Source organism: Mauremys mutica, chromosome 7, assembly GCF_020497125.1.
Source record: "Mauremys mutica isolate MM-2020 ecotype Southern chromosome 7, ASM2049712v1, whole genome shotgun sequence".
NCBI classification, from domain to species: Eukaryota; Metazoa; Chordata; order Testudines; family Geoemydidae; genus Mauremys; species Mauremys mutica.
In genome coordinates, this window is record NC_059078.1 from 25,346,706 (window position 1) to 25,368,600 (window position 21,895).

Below are 21,895 nucleotides of genomic sequence, written 5' to 3' on the forward strand. Positions count from 1 at the left end.
ACAATATTCAGGGCTTAGCTGAGTGCTAGTTCATCATTTAGCAGCAAGGCATTCCCTGGGAAATATCCCACTCTCTTCCAGCCTCTGACTCCACCACCTCACCAAGCTTCACAATCATCATTGCTGTGTACAGAATTAAACTGTTTGTTTAAAACTTATACTGTGTGTAAGTCTTTTGTCTGGTGGAAAAAAATTTCCCTGGAACCTAACCCCTCCATTTACATTAATTCTTATGGGGAAATTGAATTTGCTTAACATTGTTTCACTTAAAGTAGCATTTTTCAGGAACGTATCTACAATATTAAACAAGGAGTTACTGTAATGAAATTGAACATAAGAATGTTATTTCCGGTAAATTTTACTAGTGAATAATTGAAATTTCTTTTTCAGTAGGGAACCATACAAATTCCTGAAGAGAGGAGTAAATACCAAATTTAATACCACTTCAAAGACTTACTAACTTCTAAAGATATTCCAGAAATGAATTGATTGGGAAGACTACTGTAATTGAGACGTGCACTCACCTGGCTTTTTGACTTTGTTCCGAAGTAGTGTTCTCAACAGTTTTTTCTACATTCTTCACCTTTGAATGTATGAGATGGCCTAAAGCTGCAGGTGTAAAAGGATGAATAACAGCAGTCAGGGCCTGAGATTCGGGGGACAGGCAAAGAATTTCAGGCTGCTTGGTGTATGTTCCATTTATGGGGTGTTGTGGATTAGCACGAGGGTAGTTCTTTAAAGAATCAAAATGCACTGCCCATCTCTCATGCTCCTCAGCCTAAACAGATATGAAGCAATAAAAAAAATGGAAATACACTCAGTTAGACTGTCATATAAAGTACTTTTAACTAAATATTTTGATAAAAGCTAAACAGCAGGATTTGCGTTTTTAAAGCTCTATTATGGTGCTGTGCCACATAGAGTAGTTAATTCTAGAAATAGGAAAACTGGGTTCATATGAAAGTGACCTGACCTGAAGCAGACCAAATTAAAACCAAATCTTTTTGGTGAAAAATCACTTACAATGCATTGAAACTTGCAATGGCAAGACTCAAAAACTAGCAAGTGAAAAAGTTAAATTTGTCAAGAATCTTTCAGTCTTATATAAAATAAGTTAATACTAGTACAGGGTTTTCCATACAGCTTTCTCTGCAACCTTATCTTGATGTATATTATTTTTCATGCTGTCCATTAGTCCTACAAGCTGCTCAGCTTATTGGTTACCACTCTAGTCACTCATCCATGCAACTCTGTCTTGCTCTCCAGATATTCTCTAGCAGCATGAATGAGTAGCAGGAGCAAGTTCTTTTGGGTGACAGAAAGCTTTTCTTAAACATTTTTTGTGGGCACATATCAGAACAAGTGTTCGTATTCTCTCTCACCAGCCCACATTCATCCCCCTGCACTTTCACTCTGGGACAGCAGTCGGCATGCTAGGTGTAGGGATCCTCGCTACTATGAATTCTCTTCCTTCCCCCTAATTTCTCACCCAGGCAGTACAGCCTGCTCAGAAACACTGCATCAACAACAAGAGGTGTTCCATGTATGAAGTCTTTGCAGGGAGGGTCTTTCAGTCTCCGCCACAAACATGCATTTTAACGAATCACAAAGATCCTGGCCACAGGCACTGGTACATTGTTCATTGTGCTGTCTGAGGTTTTTGAGGAAGAGGTATCTTGTTTCCCTCCCACACAACCACCTAGAGATTTTTTTTTTATTTTTTTTTTGGCCCTAGTCTGTCAAATGGGCATTGTGACATGACACCCACACAAGCCAAAGGAACCAAGGTTTCCCCTGTGGGTCCTCTCTACCATGGGTGTGTATATATACAGTTTTCGCATTTGACTCTCCTAACTTCCAGAAGGAATTGCCTTTTTGGAAGGATTGGGGGGAATGTTCCCTTAGGGCTTGGCTACACTTACAAGTTGCAGCGCTGGGAGTTACAGCGCTGGTCATGCAGCTGTGGAAGGGCCAGCGCTGGAGTGTGGCCACACTGACAGCTACCAGCGCTGCAGTGTGGCCACACTTGCAGCACTTTCCAGCGCTGTATTGAGAGGTGCATTGTGGGCAGCTATCCCACAGAGCACCTCGTCCCGTTTTGGCGCCGTTTTGGCGCTGAGTATTGTGGGAAGGGGAAGGAAGTGTGCGGGTCATTCCGCTTCCTGTTTGCCAGCGCCCCGTGGTGCATCGCTTCACATCCCAGCATTCACTCTTTCCAGCAGCGTTTGGCGCCATTGTGAGTGTCTTTCTGTTACTCTCTGTGTGAATCGCGATTTCTGTGGCAAATGGAGCCCGATCTGCTGAGGACTCTGCTGATGAGTGTCACCAGCACAACACGTTTGGCAGTCCAGCTATTCCTTCAGCTCCAAAGTGACAGTGAGGAGTCCGACGATGATATCAATATGGATTTGCCTGCCGCGTGTGACACTAAAGTGCTTGCGGCATTTACGGAAATGCTCAGCACCGTTGAACGCCGCTTTTGGGCTCGGGAAACAAGCACTGAGTGGTGGGATCACATCGTCATGGAAGTCTGGGATGACGAGCAGTGGCTGCAGAACTTTCGTATGAGAAAAGCCACTTTCATGGGACTGTGTGCTGAGCTCGCCCCCACTCTGCGGCGCAAGGACACAAGATTGAGAGCTGCCCTGACGGTGGAAAAGCGAGTGGCTATTGCAATCTGGAAGCTGGCAACTCCAAACAGCTACCGGTCGGTCGGGAACCAGTTTGGTGTGGGAAAGTCGACCGTGGGAATCGTTTTGATGCAAGTTTGCAAGGCAATTAATCGCATCCTGCTAAGAAAGACCGTGACTCTGGGGAGCGTGCAGGACATTGTGGATGGCTTTGCACACATGGGTTTCCCTAACTGTGGAGGGGCGATAGATGGGACGCATATTCCTATTCTGGCCCCCCCCACCTGGCATCAGAGTACGTTAATCGTAAGGGGTATTTCTCTATGGTTCTCCAGGCGCTTGTGGATCACCGCGGGCGTTTCATTGACATTTACACAGGCTGGCCTGGAAAGGTGCATGATGCACGCATCTTTCGGAACAGTGGCCTGTTCAGGAAGATGCAGGCAGGGACTTTTTTCCCAGACAGGAAGATCACAGTAGGGGATGTCGAAATGCCCACTGTGATCCTTGGAGACCCCGCGTACCCGTTACTGCCTTGGCTCATGAAACCCTATACAGGGAAGCTTGACAGGAGCAAGGACCGGTTCAACTACAGGCTGAGCCGGTGCAGAATGACTGTGGAGTGTGCTTTTGGGCGTTTAAAAGCCCGCTGGCGTTGCTTGTATGGGAAGCTAGACTTGGGGGAAAGCAGCATCCCCGCGGTTATATCCGCTTGCTGTACCCTCCATAATATTTGTGAAGGGAAGGGTGAAACATTCAGTGAGGCATGGACCACCGAGGTTCAAGTCCTGGAGGCTGAATATGCACAGCCAGAGAGCAGGGCTAATAGAGAGGCCCAGCACAGGGCTACAAGGATTAGGGATGCCTTGAGGGAAGAATTTGAGGCTGAAAGCCAACAATAATGTTTGCTGCCTTGCATGGGAGTGAATTGCACTGCTTACACTGTTATTCTATTATCCATAATAATAATATGATTTGTAGTGCCTCTTTCTTTACTGGGCTAAGGTATCTTTCACTATCTGCTATAATAAAGACTGTTTTCAAAGCCAAGAATTGTTTTATTGAAAAGAAAAAAACTTCCTTGACAGACAGACAGACACACAACATTTCATGAACACAAGAGGGCAGGGGTGTGGGTTGGTGAACTGTACAGTCACAAGTTTGCATATGCCCTGTCTGGATTGCTGTTTAATGAATCCTGCACTTCAGGGTTCATATACTGCATGGTGATGGGGGTTGAATGCAGAGGGTAAGGGTGGTGGTAGGTATCAGGGCTGGTTGGGGAACGTACAGTTGTTGGAGGCAGCTGGTGGTGGTAAGAACCTGGATGCTGGGGAAAGGTGGTTTGAGCTGACATTGGGGCACAAGGCACAAAGGACGGGGCGGGTGGGGGAGTAGCACGGTAGTGCTCTGCTTGCATGGCAACGAGTGACTCTATAGACTCCGCTTGGCGCTCCAGGATGCTTAGCAGCCGCTCCGTGGTTTTCCTCTTGGCCACTGCATTTCTCTTGCGTGTCCTGCTTTCTTTCTCTCGCCAATCCTTCAAGTCCTTACTCTCTCGAGCAGACTGATTAAGAACAGTTTTCAGCATGTCTTCTTTGCTCTTTCGGGGATTTTTTCTCAAATTTTGAAGCCTCTGTGATGTTGAACATCTGGGCAGTCCAGTAGTCAAGGTCACTGTAGAAACAGAAATGACAACATTTAACACGGGCAGCATTGTATCCACTATCTCCAGACATGAATTGTAACACTGAGGGAGTGAGTTCTTATTTAAGCATTCTTTTACCCACACGCATAACACTACAGAAGCCACGAAATGGTGAGTGAGCAGTGCTTATATGGGGAGAAGTGGGGCTTGGGTGAAAGAGGGGAGCTGGTTGCTTCGGGTAATCTGGAGTGCTAGAGGGGTTGAGTGAAATGAAGATGCAGATGCAGGGGTGATCTTATCTCCCTATCTCTTCACTAAAGAGTCTCCCAACATTTTTCACAGGACTTAATCCTGGAAGATGTTTCCCTACTGCGAGTCACTAGGGAACAGCGGGGGGCTCTTTTAGAGCAATGTGGATTCCGCCCGGGACCCTATGCGGCTTGCCTGTGTTCAGAAATGGTCCCCCCACCACTGGCAGAAGAGTGGCGCGGACGCGTCACCGTCACTGGGACAAGGGACACAGTGGCTCTGCCTATAAACCTGCGCAGGCATATTGCCCACGCTCTGGATGAAGCTTTTGCTGAGATAACTGAGGCAGATTACCGCGACGTGATAGACCACATCAATGGGCTATTCCACATCTAGAGGCTGGCATGCATGCATCCATAACCCCCCCTCCTCTCCAGAAACATTTCACCCAGAAAATAAAAGCCGCTTACCGGTAACACGCTCCTCTGCTTGTCCTTCTGAAACTGCTGGCTGCTGCGATTGGGTACTTTCCTCCTGGCTTGAGAAGAGCTCCTGGCTGCATGCCTCCAGGGAATCTGCGGTTTCTTCCCCCATGCCAGGAGCTTCACTCGCGGTTTCCTCCCCCCCCCACGCCTCCGCCGCCTCCTCCTCCTGTCCCCCAGCCTGCTCAGAAGTGTCCATCGTTATCCTGGGATTGGCAGTGGGGTCACCCCCAAGTATCTCATCCATCTCCCTGTAAAAACGGCAGGTCGTGGGAGCAGCTCCGGATCGTCGATTCCCCTCTCGGGCTTTGTAATAAGCACTCCGCAGCTCTTTAATTTTCACCCTGCATTGTACTGCGTCCCGATCATGGCCCCGATCCAGCATGGCCCTTGATATCTGCTCAAAGATATCGTAATTCCTACGGCCGGAGCGCAGCTGTGCCTGAACAGATGCCTCACCCCAAACACTGATGAGGTCCTGCAATTCACCAGTGCTCCATGCTGGGGCTCGTTTGCCGCGTGGAGGCATGGTCACCTGTAACTGATTAAAACTGATTGCACTCCACACCTGGCTGCAGCAAACAGGAAGGAGATTTTTAAATTTCCCGGGGCATTTACAGGGCGGGTCACCTGAGGCAAGAGCAGTAGAGTGCAAACTGATGTGCAGAGTGGCTGAACAGGAATTCTGGGATAACTACTTATTCCCTGGAGGACAGGTAAAGCGCTGGTGAGTGTCCACACCTGCTGAGCAGCGCTGGATCACCAGCGCTGCACTCCTTATACCCCTGCCGGGATGGGTTTTCAGCCAGCGCTGCAACCAGGGAGTTGCAGCGCTGGTTGTGCCCTGCAAGTGTGGACGGGGTGTTGTTGCAGCGCTGGAAAGCCTCCACCAGCGCTGCAACTTGTAAGTGTAGCCAAGCCCTTATTAGTATTTGCCTTCTGAAGAAAAGAAACTAGCACATCTCATATAAAATCTTGCACAGGGTGAGTTCCCAGAAGCATAAATCCTCTTCTCTGGCAGAAAAAGTTTTAGTCTTATATTAGAGAGCCAAGAGAAGCAAGGAGTCCAGGGAAAAAAAGGACATTTGAAAAAATGTTATCAATCCTCCTCCCACTCTTCCTTGAGTTTCTTGTCCCCTAAGGGAGGTAAGCTGTCTGACTCAGTTGAAGAGCTACAGCAGGGTATTTGGGGAAAGAATTTTTCTTCTAAAAGTCTTTTGGTGTAATGTACAGAAGGACTACAGAAATAACACACATATGAGCTGACTTAGAATAGACTCTTTGTTCCCTTTGCTGTCAAAGTACTAGAATGCTACTTCTGCCGTTACTGGCTGGTTGTTTAGCTATGTCATAAAGACTTGGGGTAAACTCCTGGTCCTAGTGAAGTAAATGGGAATTTTACCACTGAATTTGAATGGGCAAAGATTTCACCTTTGATTTTTCAGAGGTACTTGGTGCCCACAACTCCCACCAAAATCAACAGGAGTTGTGGATGCTTATTATCAGGCTTTCAGAGTTGGTGTGATCTACAATTTGTTGATAGACTTCCACTTTAGCAGAATTGAAAGAGAAAGTTTAAAAAACAGACCTTTTCTTATTCCAAATCACCCCTCTAAATTACAGCTACCTTTGATAAATTACGTTTTTCCTCTATTTTTCGTAGTTTAGCCTCTTCCTTTTGTTTGTCCAGATCTAGAAGCCACTTCTTCTGTTGTTCTCGTTTCATGGCACTAAAGGGGTGCTCCACTGGTGTAGCTTCCTGAAATGACACAGATACTGGTCTTTTACCTGCAGCAGAGAAACTGCCTGCCTCCCCTCAGCCCCCATTTCTCATTTTTAAGTAGTACCGCCATTCACAAATACCTGCATTACTTCACATACTGCTATTCTATCTGGCATAAAATAATAGATTTCATTTTCAATACAATCTGGCCCAAATTAATTTTCCCATCAAGGTCTTCAGAATGTTCACTATAAAATGCAGCTGATGATGAACTCTCTATTCATCTTTATTTCTATTGATATCCTCAGCAGTAGTTAATTTCTACATGTTTGCTAGATTTTATTTAACCTCCTAATTTTCCTTCATTTTTGTATTACGAGCTACATACAGGGATTGGCTCACGAATCAAGTACTTTCCTTGATGTCAATCCTATTAACATCAGCTCTAAAAATATCTACTAAAAATGCACGAATTCACAGAAACACCTCATAACATCAATATCCTTGTAAACAGTGGATTCAAATGAAGCAATAAAAATGATAGAGGGAATAAAGTTTGGAACAGGCTTGCTTAATGCAGATACACACCCACAATAGTAAATTCTTCTTAGAGATAAGATACTACATGCAACTTAGTCTTACCCCTAACACAAATGCTGTACGAATGGCAGCTGGCAAGTCAGGAGAACTGAAACTAGACGACTGAGCAGTTGGTCCACTCGAAACACTGGGTGCAACTTCACTAGCCTCTGTGATCAAAGTGGTTCTAAAAATGTGGTTTTCCTCAGCAGCAATGCTCAAATCAGCTGGAAATGTCATCTGCAAATAATAGTGTCTTGGTGATTTAAAATACTCAATTTAACTTTTTTGGGTTGATTGTTTCAATATAAACACATTTTTTAAAGTATTTTTAAGTAAATTGTACTTTAGGTTTGTACAAGCTGTAGTTCATAGAAACTTCTACCAAAATATGTAATGTACATGCAATTACCACTGTCCAGCATGTCAGAAAAAAAAAGTCAAATAAATCCCAATTCTTGGGGTTCAAGATGGACAACTTTCAAAGGATTCTGAATGCTACATAGGAAAGCAATAGCCTTGTCATAAACAGATAGTTAAGGGTTAAGGTCTGTTTTACCTGTAAAGGGTTAACATGTAGTACCTGGTGACCACCTGACCAGAGGACCAATCAGAGATAAGATTTTTTCAAATCTCTGTGGAGGGAAGCCTTTGTCTGTGTGAGAACTGGTTTTGGATCTAACAGAAGACAGTCATGCCTCCAAGTTCTCCTGGAGTAGTTTCTACTAATTAATAGTGAGTATTAATTAGAAAGGCGAATTAGTCTTATGGTTTGATTTCTATATTTGCAATTGTGTGTTTGCTAAAGGAAATGCTTTATTCCTGTTTGCTGATATTGCTTTTACTGAGAAAAGGGGGAGAGGGGATTCTCTCCAGAGATTGATAAGGTTATACCCTATGAGTGTCCAGCTTGGGCTCATAGAGATTCTGTATTTTTCTTTTTATTCTTTAATAAATTCTTTTCTTTTCTTTGGACTTGGTTAATTCCTTCCCTTGGGGAAATTCAGGGGAAGGGGAGGGGGAAGTGGGCTGCTTCCCTGTGTGTAGAGATTCAAGGCGTTTGAATCCAGGCACCTCTGTCTCCAGAGCAGGCTGGAGAGAGGGAGGAGGGGGGAGGTTCCTCCTCTGTGAATTGATCTGTGTTCCCAAGGGGGGAAACAGGGGTGTCCCGGCCCACGGAATTGACCGGGTGGTGGCAGCCGAAGGGGAGACCTACCCTAGGATTTTGGGGTGGGGGAAGACATGCGGGTCCTCACTTTGAAACCGCCCAGTTTCAAGTGAGGGTAGACTCCTGACAAGCCTACTTATGCCATAATGCTGATAGATGCTACAGCCTGGAGAATTCTGCTTGGCAGGGTCCAATGAAATGGATAGCATGAAACCCAGTCCACCCCGGTTATGTTCCCAAGAGGATGCCATTATCACGTATTTATCAGGTTGCAATTATATTTTTTAACCTTCGAAAAAGTCATCCTTCCTAAATCAAGACATATTAGGTACCAAATCCTTGGATAAGATTAAGATAGAGTGACTGAATTTGTTTTCCTTTCTATTAGTAGAGGATCCATCCCACTCAGACTCTCAAACTAAATATTGATTTAGATATGTAGATCTTATAGTTGAACTTGTCTTTAATCTAACTGGTTCTACATATTGTACTTGCACAAGAGGGCAAATGTGTTAAACACCAAAATTAATGAACAACCTAAGTATTGCTTGACTGATCATAACTATACTGTTTTATTTTTCTCAAACCACAGAACAATGAAAGAGGAAAAAGTCAACAAATTAAGAATAAAGGTTAATAAGAAACACCAGAATGAACAAAGTACAGAGGTAGGAATTAAATGATAGTTACAGTATGAACAAAGTCGCAAATTATAGGCAATAGGCAAAGTATGAGGCTAAGAGGTCGATTTCACTTGACAAGAAGCTCTACATAGGGTTTCTGTGGGAACATTGAGGGTGTCTAATGCAAGACAGACCAGAGAGAGTGGACATGGGATCTCTGGAGCCACTTTCCCCAACCCCACCTCCACCCACACAATAAGGGCTTCATATAGAGTCCTTCAGGGCTCTGTTAAGACATACAAAGATCTCTGTTACCGTTTTTCTACTAGGGAGAGGAAAGGGAATCTACATGTGCACAGCCTAGTAACATGACCTGTGTGTTGGGATTTATCCCTAAATGCAGATTTTACAAGTAATCAATGGATACACATTGAAAACAAGCTCTTATAGAGCAATTTTGAAGTATGAACAAAATATAGCACTATAAAAAAACTAAAATCAATTTGTTCTCTAAGACACACATTGCTTTTATAAAATGGTTCCTTGCTAGCCTTACGTTAGCTTGATTAACTGGCTTCAGTTTTTCCAAATGGGTTTTATCACCATCACCATCCGTTTTCGCCCAATGGTAGTATTTCGTCTGTCGCTCCAAAGTTTCTTTTAATTTCTTCTTTAAAGCTATCTGTTCATCTTTAAAACAATTTTTTTTAGAATAAGTAAATATAAATAATTGCAATTTCAAAGAAGAGTAATATGCGATGTGGTAATATAAAAACATAGTGTAAGCCACTTAAGACGGTAATTGGGCTTTGCCTGATTAGTCTTTCTAACCAGATGTTTGTTCTAAGTGTTGAAAGGCTCTGCCTATGAGAAATATGGCTGCAGAGGATGTGGAAACAGGAGACAACTGGGAAATCTTTATTGGGAGAAGATAAAACTGAAGGACTATTTATATTATATTTATCAAAAATATTGTGTCTGTTGCTTAAGAAATAGCACAGGTCCTGAATTCTCCTCATTTCATTGTTAAGTTTTGTGCCAGTATGACTATACTGAAACCAAGTAAGTTACACCACTTTAGAACTGGTGTATCACCGTGCAGGATCAAACCCAGAAATATGGTGGGAGATTTTGGAGGGGTTTTTGTCCAGACAGTTTACATCCAGGTTAAACAAAATCTCCTCTATAGCAATTAATGGCTTCATTATTCCATTAGGAATTTCCAGTAATCTTAGATGATCTTATTCTCCTGAAAACACTGATTCAAAGACAAATATCAATAGTTATGTTTAAAAAGAAGCTTACACCACAATGGTGTTCAGAATTTGGATGCCACGACTGAGTATAAATTACTACAAGTCTATTTAAAATGGGGGAAGGGACCAAATTCATATCCCTTTCTACAGCTTTCCCTCTCCTTACCAAAACAGTGTTTGCTATTTACCTGACGACTCTGCAGTAGTAGTTGAAAACCTGTGGATCAGTGCTATGCTACACCCCTTTGAGCCAGCTAGGGAGCAGCAAAAGAGCCAAAGGGCAGGCCTCAGGCCTCAGGAGAATATCTGCAGCACAGAGAGCCTCAGTGCTGTTATTGCTGGAGGTCCACATCCAAGAAGCATTCTCCAGATAGGACCAGACTAGAGGAGGAAGGAGGTGTGTTAAGAACAAGGGGAGGAATGATTGGGATGGACCAGTGCCCTGATCATTCTGTGACCATGCCAAGGCCCACAAAAGCTACTGCAACAGGAGTGAAAGTTATGTAGAATGCCTTAGCCTGCTCTAAGGGCTCCACTAGCCATGTATATGCTGCATAGGGAAGACAAGTCATAAGCTGACTCCTGTCAGTTCCTGCCCTGGTGTAGGCACCAGTGCAAGGATGAATATATCTTTATCTACATGCATGTAAATTCTGTCTGAAACAAAACAAGGAAAGATTTTAAAAATAAAAAGCTATTTTAGCCAAGTCTAATTAGAAGCTCAAGCAAATGTTTTTTACAAACAGAAAAAACACAAACTGATAGAGAATATTTAAAATGCTTTTAAACTTTAGTCATATCAATAGATTTAAACCTTTATAACTAGAAAAAAATTGAAGCTTTGTCTATATTAAGTGACCAGTGCTACAACATAATACATTGCTTAAAAGAAATATGGCAAATTATATTTTAATGCATACCTAGTTCCTTCTTCCACTGGGACTTCTTTGCATCTAATAAAATTTTATCCTCTTCTCTTTCACCTAGGGTACTAAACATGTCAGCTGGTTTCCATGAATTCTTACTGAAGAAAAAAACAAAATTAATTTATTTTTAAAAGTCATTAATAGCTAATTTTAAATTAGTTATTAATTTGCATTGGAACTACTCAGGTTCCATTTAATTACTAATGTACTCATATTAAAAGTTTAATATAGGATACAAGAATTAAAAAATTATTTTGGTTGATTATTAACAGATTTACATACATAACTTTCTGTTCAGTCTGCTCAGATGCTGCTTCTTTTCTGCTTGAGGCATAATTATTTTCATTTGGAACAGATGAAATTTCATCAGCTTTTTGGAGTAATCCCATAATGTTCTCCTCTTGTGGGGCCTGATTAGCAGCAGTGCTACTATCGGAGTTTTTGTTTTGGCCTACAAAGTAAAATGTACGTTAATAAATATTGCACTAGACTGTCACTCCACATTGTATACAATAGTTTATATGAACAGCAGAACCTGGCTAATTCAAATTAGTGGAAGCTCACTCATAACATACATTTCATAATCTCAATCTTAACATACATTTTGTAAAAGCAACTATGGCTACAAAATTAAGGAGCTGATCCTGCAGCAATCCACAGCTGGAACTTTAGGGGGAGTTATAGGGCTTATAACTCCCCCAAAGGGCTTATAGGATCAGGACCTAAATTTGAGAGATGAGATCATCTTGCATGCGCACGCGCGCACACACTCACCCATCCCCTACATGCAGGTTAAGAATAACTTTCATTGGCATGAATGGGAGTTATTCATATCCTGTGTGGTCAAACTGGACTTATGACTTCCAAGTATAATTCTGATTAATGTAGCAGGTACTCAGGAAATGTCTGAATGAAACAAGAAAACTGATTTCCTCTTCCTCTCCGTGATATGTAATCAATTTTTACCAATAGTCTTAATATTATCTAATGTTTTCTACAGGACTAAGGGAAAATCCGTTTGTTCTGGCTAATTTGGTTTTATCAATATGATCGTTTCACTCATAGATTCTGTCACAGTCTCACACATGGATAGACTATATGAACCTTTTCTCTTAGTAAAAGCAGCATAGATCCTAAAGTGATAGTATTACTTCCTTGTGGGAAGACTGTCATGGTCAAATCTAGCTTTATTTTAAAATAATCCAGCTCACCTATGTCACTAGTTGGAACCAGGAACAGGTTCATAGCAACTGAAATGAGCTGGTGGCCTCAGTTTAGTTTCTAATGAACTGGTGGCCTCATCACTGAGCATAATCATATTTGGCATGTTAGTTAAGACTTTCAACAGACACACTTAGGGCCAAATGCTGGCATAAACTGGTGTTGCTCTAGTGAAGCCAACAGAGCTGCACCTTCATTATATGTTCCAGTATGTACTATGATATTACACCCATCACACAAGCAGCTGGAACATGAAACTGGCTTTGGAGTGGAATAAGTAAGGTCTTTTTAACTGGGCACACAGACTTGCAAATATTTCTCTCTCTCTTGCTCTCTCACTCACACACATGAAAAAGAAAATCTCCAAATGTATGCAACTGTCAAAGGCCCAGATCCCACAAACACTCACTTAGTGATGCATCTTAATGAATTCTGTAGTGGATCAGATCAGCTCCTTGTGCAAAAGGTTAAATGGATGTACATTTGCAAGATAAGGGCCGAATACAGCACTTACCTCTGTTCACCCTCCCAAACAAGTCTGATCCAAAACAGTTCTATGTTGGATCCTGGGAGGAAGGATTTAATCCCTACTCGTGATCTTTTCCTGTTTACTTTCTTTGAGTAACGTGCTTGAGAGAGGATTTTCAATTATGTATTTTAGGATCATGTCTAAATACCATATTCCACGTCTAGAGATAGCCTCTTGTTTAGAGGAACAACTTGTAAATCTTTATACATTTAGATAAAACAGACCTGAGAGAAATTAGTTTCCCAACAAAACACAAGTATCTGACTGAGTCTTTACATAACTGAAGACAATATATATCAGAAGATAATTTTAACAAGTGTGCAAATTCACAGTAATAACTTAGAGATGGCTTTGTAGTTTTTAATTTATAATGGAAAATGTTCCTTTTAAAAATAAATTAAAATATTTTCTTTTTACTCAAAAAGTGCCTTTGACATTTAATATATACAAAATAACTTTTTTTTAAACTGTACATTTAATGTTTGAACAGACTCCCTGAAATTTAAATCCAAAGTTAAAGCATTTCATTTTTATTTCAAAAATCTACTATTAATTTCCATAATACAAACCTTCTAAAAGCTACCAGTAAGAGAAAATTTCATTTTTGCTGCAGGATATATATCTTACTTGTTTCTTCTTGCTTTTCCTCCTGGGCCTGGGACTCAATTTTGGTTCCTTGTTTTACAGTCATCAGAATCTGTTCAAGTTGCTCTTGAGTTAAACACACCAAATTGTTCCTTAGATCTTCACCTGAGATATGAGGTTTTTGAAACTTCTGTTTGGGCTTTTTAACAGCAATTTTATTAGGGTTCTGTAAATCCGGCATTCCAGTTGTGTTGTCTTTTTGGATAATCAAAGCATGGTTTTTATTTAAGGATTCCTTTGATGAATCTTTAGATGATGACAAAGTCACACAGTTTTTTTCACCTTTTATTGCTGACCATCTTGATCCACTTCTGGGTTTTGCTAAAATATGTTCATGCTTGACACAGGAATTTTGTGTTGATTTCAGAACATGTCCAGACTGTTTTGTTCTCAATGGATGTTTGAGGACTTTAGCTTTATTGCCCATCTGTTAAAACAATAACAGTTTTATCTTTCCTAGGATATTAAAGTAAATAAACTATGTGCCCTTAGTCTTTTCCTTCCTTCAGGTAGTAAAAGCACACTTTTTCTATCTGTCATATGTCATGAATATAAAGGGAAGGGTAATCACCTTTCTATATACAGTGCTATGGGGTCCCTCCTGGCCATAGGCGCAAAATCCTCTTACCTGTAAAGGGTTAAGAAGCTCAAGTAACCTGGTTCTGTGTGCTTGCCAGAGTCAGATCAAGGAAGCAGGTAATCCAACTCCTATAGAGTTAGTAAGTATTTAGCAAGGAAATGCTTTAGTTTACTTTTATTTTGGCTTGTATTTTCCTTTGTGTAAGAGGGAGGTTTATGCCTGGTTTTGTAACTTTAAGGTTTTGCCTAGAGGGGAGATCCTCTGTGTTCTTGAGCCTTTTGTGATTCTGTAGAGTACTTACCATCCCGATTTTACAGAGGTAATTCTTTTACTACTCTTTAATTAAAATTCTTCTTTTAAGAACAGGATTGATTTTTCATTGTTTTAAGATCCAAGGGTTTGGGTCTGTGTTCACCTGTACCAATTGGTGAGGATATTATTCTCAAGCCTCCCCAGGAAAGGGGGTGTAGGGGCTTGGGGGGATTATTCTCAAGCCTGCCCAGAAAAGGGGGTGTAGGGGCTTGGGGGGATATTTGGGAAAGGGAGGGCTCCAAGTGGCCCTCCCTAAATGTTTGTTTAAATCACTTGGTGGTGGAAGCGTTACTTAATCCAAGGTATAAGAGAGAAATTGGGCCTTGGGGAATTTTAACCAAAGCTGGTAGAAATAAGGTTAGGGGGGTCTTTCATGCGGGTCCCCATGTCTGTACCCAAAAGTTCAGAGTGGGGAGGGAACCCTGACACATATCTAATTATTAAAGGCCAATTCTGTTCTCTGTTACATTAGTAGAAACTCAGTTCACTAAACAGAATGACTCCAGATGAATACTAATGTAACTGAAAGGAGGATTTGGCTCCAAATGTGCATTACTGTTATTTTTTTAATCTGAATATGAATGTCTAAAGCAACAATATGGAAATTAGTTTTACAGTATGGTCACTTGTCCCATACTGCTGGTATTAGAGATAATAATCCCTCTTCTGCATTATGGTTGCTGCTAGCAAAAAATCAGAATAAAATTTTAACAATCTGATTCTGATCAGAAGCACCAGTTTAGAATGTAAATTGCATTCAACTGTCAGCTTTCAAACTCTTTGGTGAACAAAACAGGATAATTTTTCTTTAACCTCTTGCATGCCAGGCCTAATCTAGTCTCCTTTCAAATAATGGGCCCAATGATTTCAATATTATGTCATGGGATAAAGTGTATGAATGTCTTCCGGCTTGGTAAGCATCATAAATGCAAGGGCACTAGACTAGTTACAAGTCACATTTATCTGATCAGGTATGAAGGGCTCAGGCAGATGTGGGTGCTGGGGAAAAAGACAGTTTTCAGGTAAGTATTCTTTAAAAACACACTTACCCAAGATAAACTACTATCCTCTCCACCTCCATTCAAGCTCACAACTCTTTATCATCTCTTCCTGAAAGTCATGTTGCTTTTCTTCAAATTAAACATGGCTAAAAATGAAACTTCTAAAGCTTGGCTGCTGGAACCATGCATATTTTTCCCCTCTTCTCCCCACATAGTATGTTGCCAAACCTTAATTTGTTCTGTACTATATAAATCTCTCTCTCTCTCACTCATTGTCCCTTCAGCTATAATATTTGTCTATGCTTTGGTTCTCTCTTGCCTTAACTACTGAAACATCCTCTCCTTTGGCCTCTCCATCTCAAATCTTGCTCCTTTCTAGTTCATACAAAAAGTAACATTATCCAATGTGGTTATCAGAACGTTATCCAATGTGGTTCATTGTACTACTGTCTTTTTTTCAATCTCTCTTCTAAGAATTTAAATTTTAGGCATATTGCATGCAGAGTATTTTCCAGAGATAGAGGGGTTCAAGTCATATTAATCCTACCTATTTTGTCAGCTACAATGAGTTTTATCAATGGAACTTCATTCTTTCATAGTTAACATTGATCTCAGATATTTAGACACATCAAAAATCGCTATTTAAACACATTTTGAAAAGATAGATTGTATTTTTGGTTCTTATCTAAAAATCAAGGAATCATTACTCCACTTACCTTAACTGTGGATTTTGATTTACCTAATGTAAAACAAATAAAACAAAATATACACATGAGAAAAGTATTCAATAATCAACAATTATGTGCTTGAAAACCACATCCTGAGAAATTCACGGTCCCACCTAGTCTTAAAATCTATTATTCTATTATGGTTACCTAGTCTCACCTCCTGCCTAATGCAGTTCAAAGAACCTTACCTGTAATTTCTGCATCAAAAACTGGTTAGATGCAGTAAACTTTTAGAAAGATATCCAGTCTTTTTATTTAAAGACTTCAACTGAGGTAAAAATTCATTACAAACCTAGGTAAGTTGTTCCAATGGTTAATAACCCTCTTTCTTAAAAAATATGTATGTTATTTCTAGTCTGAATTATCTAGCTTCAGCTTCTAACCACAGGATCTTATTATACCTCTGGGCTTGTCCACACAAAGACTTGGTGAGCAACAAGCCATGGCATGAATGTACAGCCCACTAGCTTGCTGTACAGTGACTCGCTGTGTGGACCCTACTACTGCACACTAAAAGTTCCAAAGTGCGCTTTGTCCTTAGTGTGCAGCAGCAGAGTCACTTAGGGCTTGCCTACCCAGCATGGTAAAGCGCTCTAGAGGGATACGTAGAGCACTCTAACTGCCCTGGATAGACTCTGCTGGCCCATTCTAAAAGGTACCTAGTTTGCGATAACACAGTTCTGTGCAGGATCTACTGGGGGCAGTTAGAACGTAATGCATTAGAGCATTCTACAAATTACATTCCTCTAGCGCACTTTTTCCGCACCATGTAGACAAGCCCTTAGTATGTGGTAGACTAGTGTCTTGTATAGTCACACCCTGGCTTGCCATGTACTAAGCTGCCCTTTTACTGATTGATTTAAAGAAGCACCTACTATCAGAAATCTCTTTTCTATGTAAATACTTGTAGACTGTAATCAAGTAATCTCTTAACCTTCTCTTGGATAAACTAAACAGATTGATTTTCTGTTTAAAAAAGCATGTTTTCCAGACCTTGAATTATTCTGGTAGCTCTTTCCTGGACCCCTTCCAATTTTTCAATATACTTTTTGAAGTGCTGACACCAGAAATGAATACAACATTCCCATAATAGTTTCACTAATGTTGTATACAGATGTAATATGTCCCCATTCCTACTTGATATTCCCTTGATTATATATCCAAGGATGGTGTTCGTCCTCTTAGCTATAGCATCCCATGTTCAACTGATTATCTACTATTACCCCTACAGTTCTTCTCGGTGTCACGGCATTCCAGGATACAGGTCTCTATCTTGTATGTGAGACATACATTCTTTGTTCTTAGACGTATGACCTTGCATTTGTAAGTCTTTAAAAAATATGTTCAAATGAGTCCATCTTGTCAAGCAACCCAGGACTGTCTGTATAAATGACCTGTCCCCTTCACTATTTACCGCTCCGGTAATTTTTGTCTCATGTGTGGTGCCCTACCAAACTCACGGTCCATTTTGGTCAATTTCACAGTCATAGGATTTTAAAAATCATGAAATTTCAGATTTAAATAGCTAAAATAATGAAATTTATGGTGTTGTAATTGTAGGGGTCCTGACCTAAAAAGGAGTTGGGAGGGGGTTACAAGGTTACTATAGGGCGGGTTGCAGTACTGCTTACTTGTGCACTGCTGCTGGAGAGTGGTGGCTGCTGGCAGGAAGCCCTGCTCTGAAGGCAGAGCCACTGCCAGCACCAGTGCAGAAGTAAGGATAGCATGGTATGGTATTGCCACCCTTACTCCTCCACTGCTGCTGGCAGGGCGCTGCCTTCAGAGGTGGGCACCCAGCCAAGAGCCGCCACTCTCCGGCTGCCCATCTCTGAAGGCAGCACAGAAGTAAGGGTGGCAATACTGCAACCACCCTAAAATAACCTTGTGACCACCCTGCAACTCCCTTTTGGGTCAGGACCCCCAATCTGAGAAACACTGGTCTCCCCTGTAAATCTGTTAAGGGTAAAAGCACACAAAAGACAAGGTTTCATGGTCCGTGGTGCGTTTTTCATGGCTGAGAATTTGGTAGGGCACTACTCATGTAAATATGACCAGCAATGACTTTATATTTTCTTCCAGATCCTTGATAAAGATTGTTTACAGCACTAGGTCAAGGACAGTTCTTTGTGGACCCCAGTGGAAACAACCTCATTGATAATGATTTTCCATTTTAGATGAATATCCTTACATTCGTATTTACATTAATTTTTATGCTCCTAAGGCCCTGTAACCAGGTATGCTGTCCCTTAAGGACAGGCCCCAAGTCCAGCACTGCTCTGTTTTCAGTTTCAGCCTGAAATGAAGGTATTTTGGGATCATAGTTCCCAATAGGCTCTGTGGCCTCTTGCCTTGAGGAGAGGAGAAGAGGGAGTTTGTTGTCCTGGTGGGCTCTGCTCACCAACCCAAAACCAAATAAGCAGGAACTGCAGTTCTCAGAAAGCCCGTGGGAATAACAGGCTATATAGCAAGGAATCCTGGGACAGGAGGCAAGAGCATACGGTGCCTGCCCTCATAACACTGAGAAACTGGAGGGAGTAAGATTTTTTGTGGTGCTGTTCTGCTTCGTAAGAGGGAGACCTGCAGAGAGTAGGGCTGCTAACAGCATCTCTCCAGTGAGGAGCAGAAACATCCCCTTGAAAGAGCCCTTTGGTAAGCATTTGATTTATTGTGGACTTCCTTTTACTGTGAAAGGATGGAATCCAGGGTTTGTCTAGAACAGGGGTTCTCAAACTGGGGGTCGGGACCCCACGGGGGGTCGTGAGGTTATGACATGGGGGGTCGGAAGCTGTCAGTCTCCATCCCAAACCCCGCTTTGCCTCCAGCATTTATAATGGTGTTAAATGTAAAAAAGTGTGTGTTTTAATTTATAAGGGGGGGTCGCACTCAGAGGCTATGTGAAAGGGGTCACCAATACAAAAGTTTGAGAACCACTGGCTAGAGGATTACTCATCCAGAGAAACTGCAGCACAGTTTGTATCTATATGAGGGACAAGTAAAGATCCTCTGTTTAGGGGCACCATTATCCTGAAATCTAGTCAGTTTAAAAATAATGAATTCAAAGTAGCTTTAGCCAGTATGACTGACTTTGAATCTCCCTGCCTCTATTTCTGACTCTACAGTCTCATTTTCTTTTTCATTTAAATGGCTTCTTCTCTCCACTGTTACTGTGTAAAAGACACACACAATAATTTATTTGAAACTGGGTGTCTTAAGCCACCACAAGATGTTCCTGATTAAAGTCTCACTGCTGTTTGGAAATTTTAATATTGTATAGGAAACTGAAATTCATAAATGTAACCTGGTACAATTTAGCTGAATATCACTGCTGTTTACATCAGTCTCATGAACATTATAAAAATAGCTTTTCTTGGACAAGATTTTGCATTTTATTTTTTTAATGTAATGCCAATCCAGTGGCTAAAGGGTAGCATTCTATCTTGCTTTCTGAGAGCATTCTGGAGTGACTACTGGTTCCAATTCACTGAGGCCCATAAAGGTGGGGAGGCTGCCAGATGTAGCATCTACAGTCCAGAAGGAAAAAGAGAAGAGGAGGGAAGCATGCTAACGTGGTTAACAATGTCTATAGCATTCTGACTGGCATTGATTGGCTCAGAAAGTAATACCATAAAGTCTTCCCTGGACAAAAATATGGTAAACGCAGAACCTGGAAGATGGCTTTAAAGAGAGGGGAAAAGGCGGAGATCTTCAGGCTTCTGGCAGCTATGTAGTGAACCCTGGGAGATTTTGGGAAAGGGGATTTATACTTAGATATAAATTAGCAGTGTTTTATTCTGAACATCAGATTTAGGGTTTATTTATGAATGACTTGCACAACTTATTGAGTTTACCTGTGCTACTGTCCACTCCACTTACGACATCCTGCATTTATATTTTTTGACTAATACCTATGCTAGTCAGCAATATGGATAGCTGACCCTTCAAGAAATCAAAATTGTTCCCAGTTGCCTTCTTAACAGAATATGATCATATACTTTGATGCTGGGTTATTACTGTAAAAGCAATGCTTTCCATTCAAGCTATTTAATAATGAACAAATACTGGAAAAGAGATTTTTGCATCTCATCAGCAAGAATGAGAAGTGGCCTAAATATTTTGGTTTTTAAAAGTAAAAATGTTCACAAAGTTTTGTCCTGTGGTTAGTGACTCATTCCAAACCTCAGAGAAAGCTGCAGTGCCTTGCAACTTAGAAGGAACTACGTTTACAAAAAAAAATTTTTTAACATGCTCCCTCTGTTTAAATACAGCATTGTAAAGACATGGAAGTATTCCTCAAATCAGGTCAATCTATATATAATGGTCAATTTATCTCTGGATGCACAAGAAGAGCCAAAAGACTGCTGAGAGCTGAGCTGAGACTATCTTAGACTTTGCCAATTGATCAATATTTGTGATGATCAAAACCATTATTGTCAGACAGTACATATGGCTGGCAATGCATGATTTATGGAAAGTCAAATACAAACCCATGCCAGTAACATTTTGGTGACTATTAGGACCCATAAATAACAATGTACAGAATATTTCATCAAAACCTTGAATAGTTCTTTCACATCACTATACAAAACATTAATACTTAACCTTTATAACAAGATATGATCAATTTTGTTGATCTTCAAGGAGATTTTAAATGTATTAGAGACAATTGAACTTAACGATTATACATAATAAAAATCATACCATATGAAGCCACAATTAGCCGAGGTTTTCCATCCAAAATTTCAGTTTCAAGCTTTAATCCATCTCTGTAAAACAACAACAAAAACAGCTAACCTCTTCTGTACCTGAAATCATCATCAGCAAAGTATGTAAGATTATGGCACAAGGAGAGAGGTGCTCTCAAGACACTTAGCTCATATCACCATTTCATATTCTATGTTTATATTAAATACAAACTTAAGCAGTTCCTTTTTATAAATATGCAAATATTGGGAGATAGCCATTCTACTCAAGTGCTGGTGCTTTTAAGCCTGTACATCTCAATATATATCTAAATTGGGCTGACAAATTTCAATATATTCATACCTTGTCATGTCTGATTTCTGACCTGATCCAAGAGATGGGTAATGGAATAATTGATAAAGTGGTGAACTAAAGAACAATATGTTAAACAATATAAACCATGTTAATTTCAGCACCAAAGAAGCCTGAGCGATGGCAACAACTGGGTGGAAGACAACATGTTAAAAACAGTACTTTGCTGTCATTTAAATAAAAATTTAAATTGTCTTCATATTCTAATATACTCCATACCGTTGAGAGGATTCTTCAAAAATAAAAGAAAAACACCGGGGAGCCCTCAAGGGAATGAAAATTAATGTTAAAGATTTACATTTTTTTCTTTAAATCTTACATTTAAACATCTGAACTCTATTTTACCTAAATCCCAGTTCTTACTGAAAACAAAAATAGTTTGAGATATTAATTCTAATATTAAGGCAGGAGTGTTGTCAGCTCTTTTGAGTCATGGTATTTTTCTTGGAGTCCTGGCTGTCAGAATCCAATAATCTGTGAATCTTAGCTTTCATTAAAAAAAAAAGTAGCTTTCTAGGTCTCATAGTTGCATAGAAAAGCCAG

The 21,895-nt window shown here is 40.8% G+C and overlaps 1 protein-coding gene across 17 annotated transcripts in view; it reads right to left on the reverse strand.

The window, feature by feature from the left end:
* The window catches only part of CCDC66 (coiled-coil domain containing 66), an 86,436-nt gene that overhangs the window by 63,570 nt on the left and 971 nt on the right, over positions 1-21,895 (reverse strand). For 15 of the 17 annotated variants that reach the window (XM_045024260.1, XM_045024264.1, XM_045024259.1 and 12 more), the window contains exons 2-10: positions 20,999-21,063; positions 16,289-16,311; positions 13,662-14,106; positions 11,567-11,735; positions 11,279-11,382; positions 9,659-9,792; positions 7,375-7,551; positions 6,637-6,768; positions 525-778 (exon numbers count right to left, since the gene is read on the reverse strand). In XM_045024260.1, coding sequence (XP_044880195.1) covers positions 525-778; positions 6,637-6,768; positions 7,375-7,551; positions 9,659-9,792; positions 11,279-11,382; positions 11,567-11,735; positions 13,662-14,106; positions 16,289-16,311; positions 20,999-21,063 — 1,503 coding nt within the window. Of the gene's footprint in view, positions 1-524; positions 779-6,636; positions 6,769-7,374; positions 7,552-9,658; positions 9,793-11,278; positions 11,383-11,566; positions 11,736-13,603; positions 14,107-16,288; positions 16,312-20,998; positions 21,064-21,697; positions 21,717-21,895 lie in introns of those variants that run through there. The other 2 variants (XM_045024261.1, XM_045024273.1) reach the window with 2 other exon arrangements.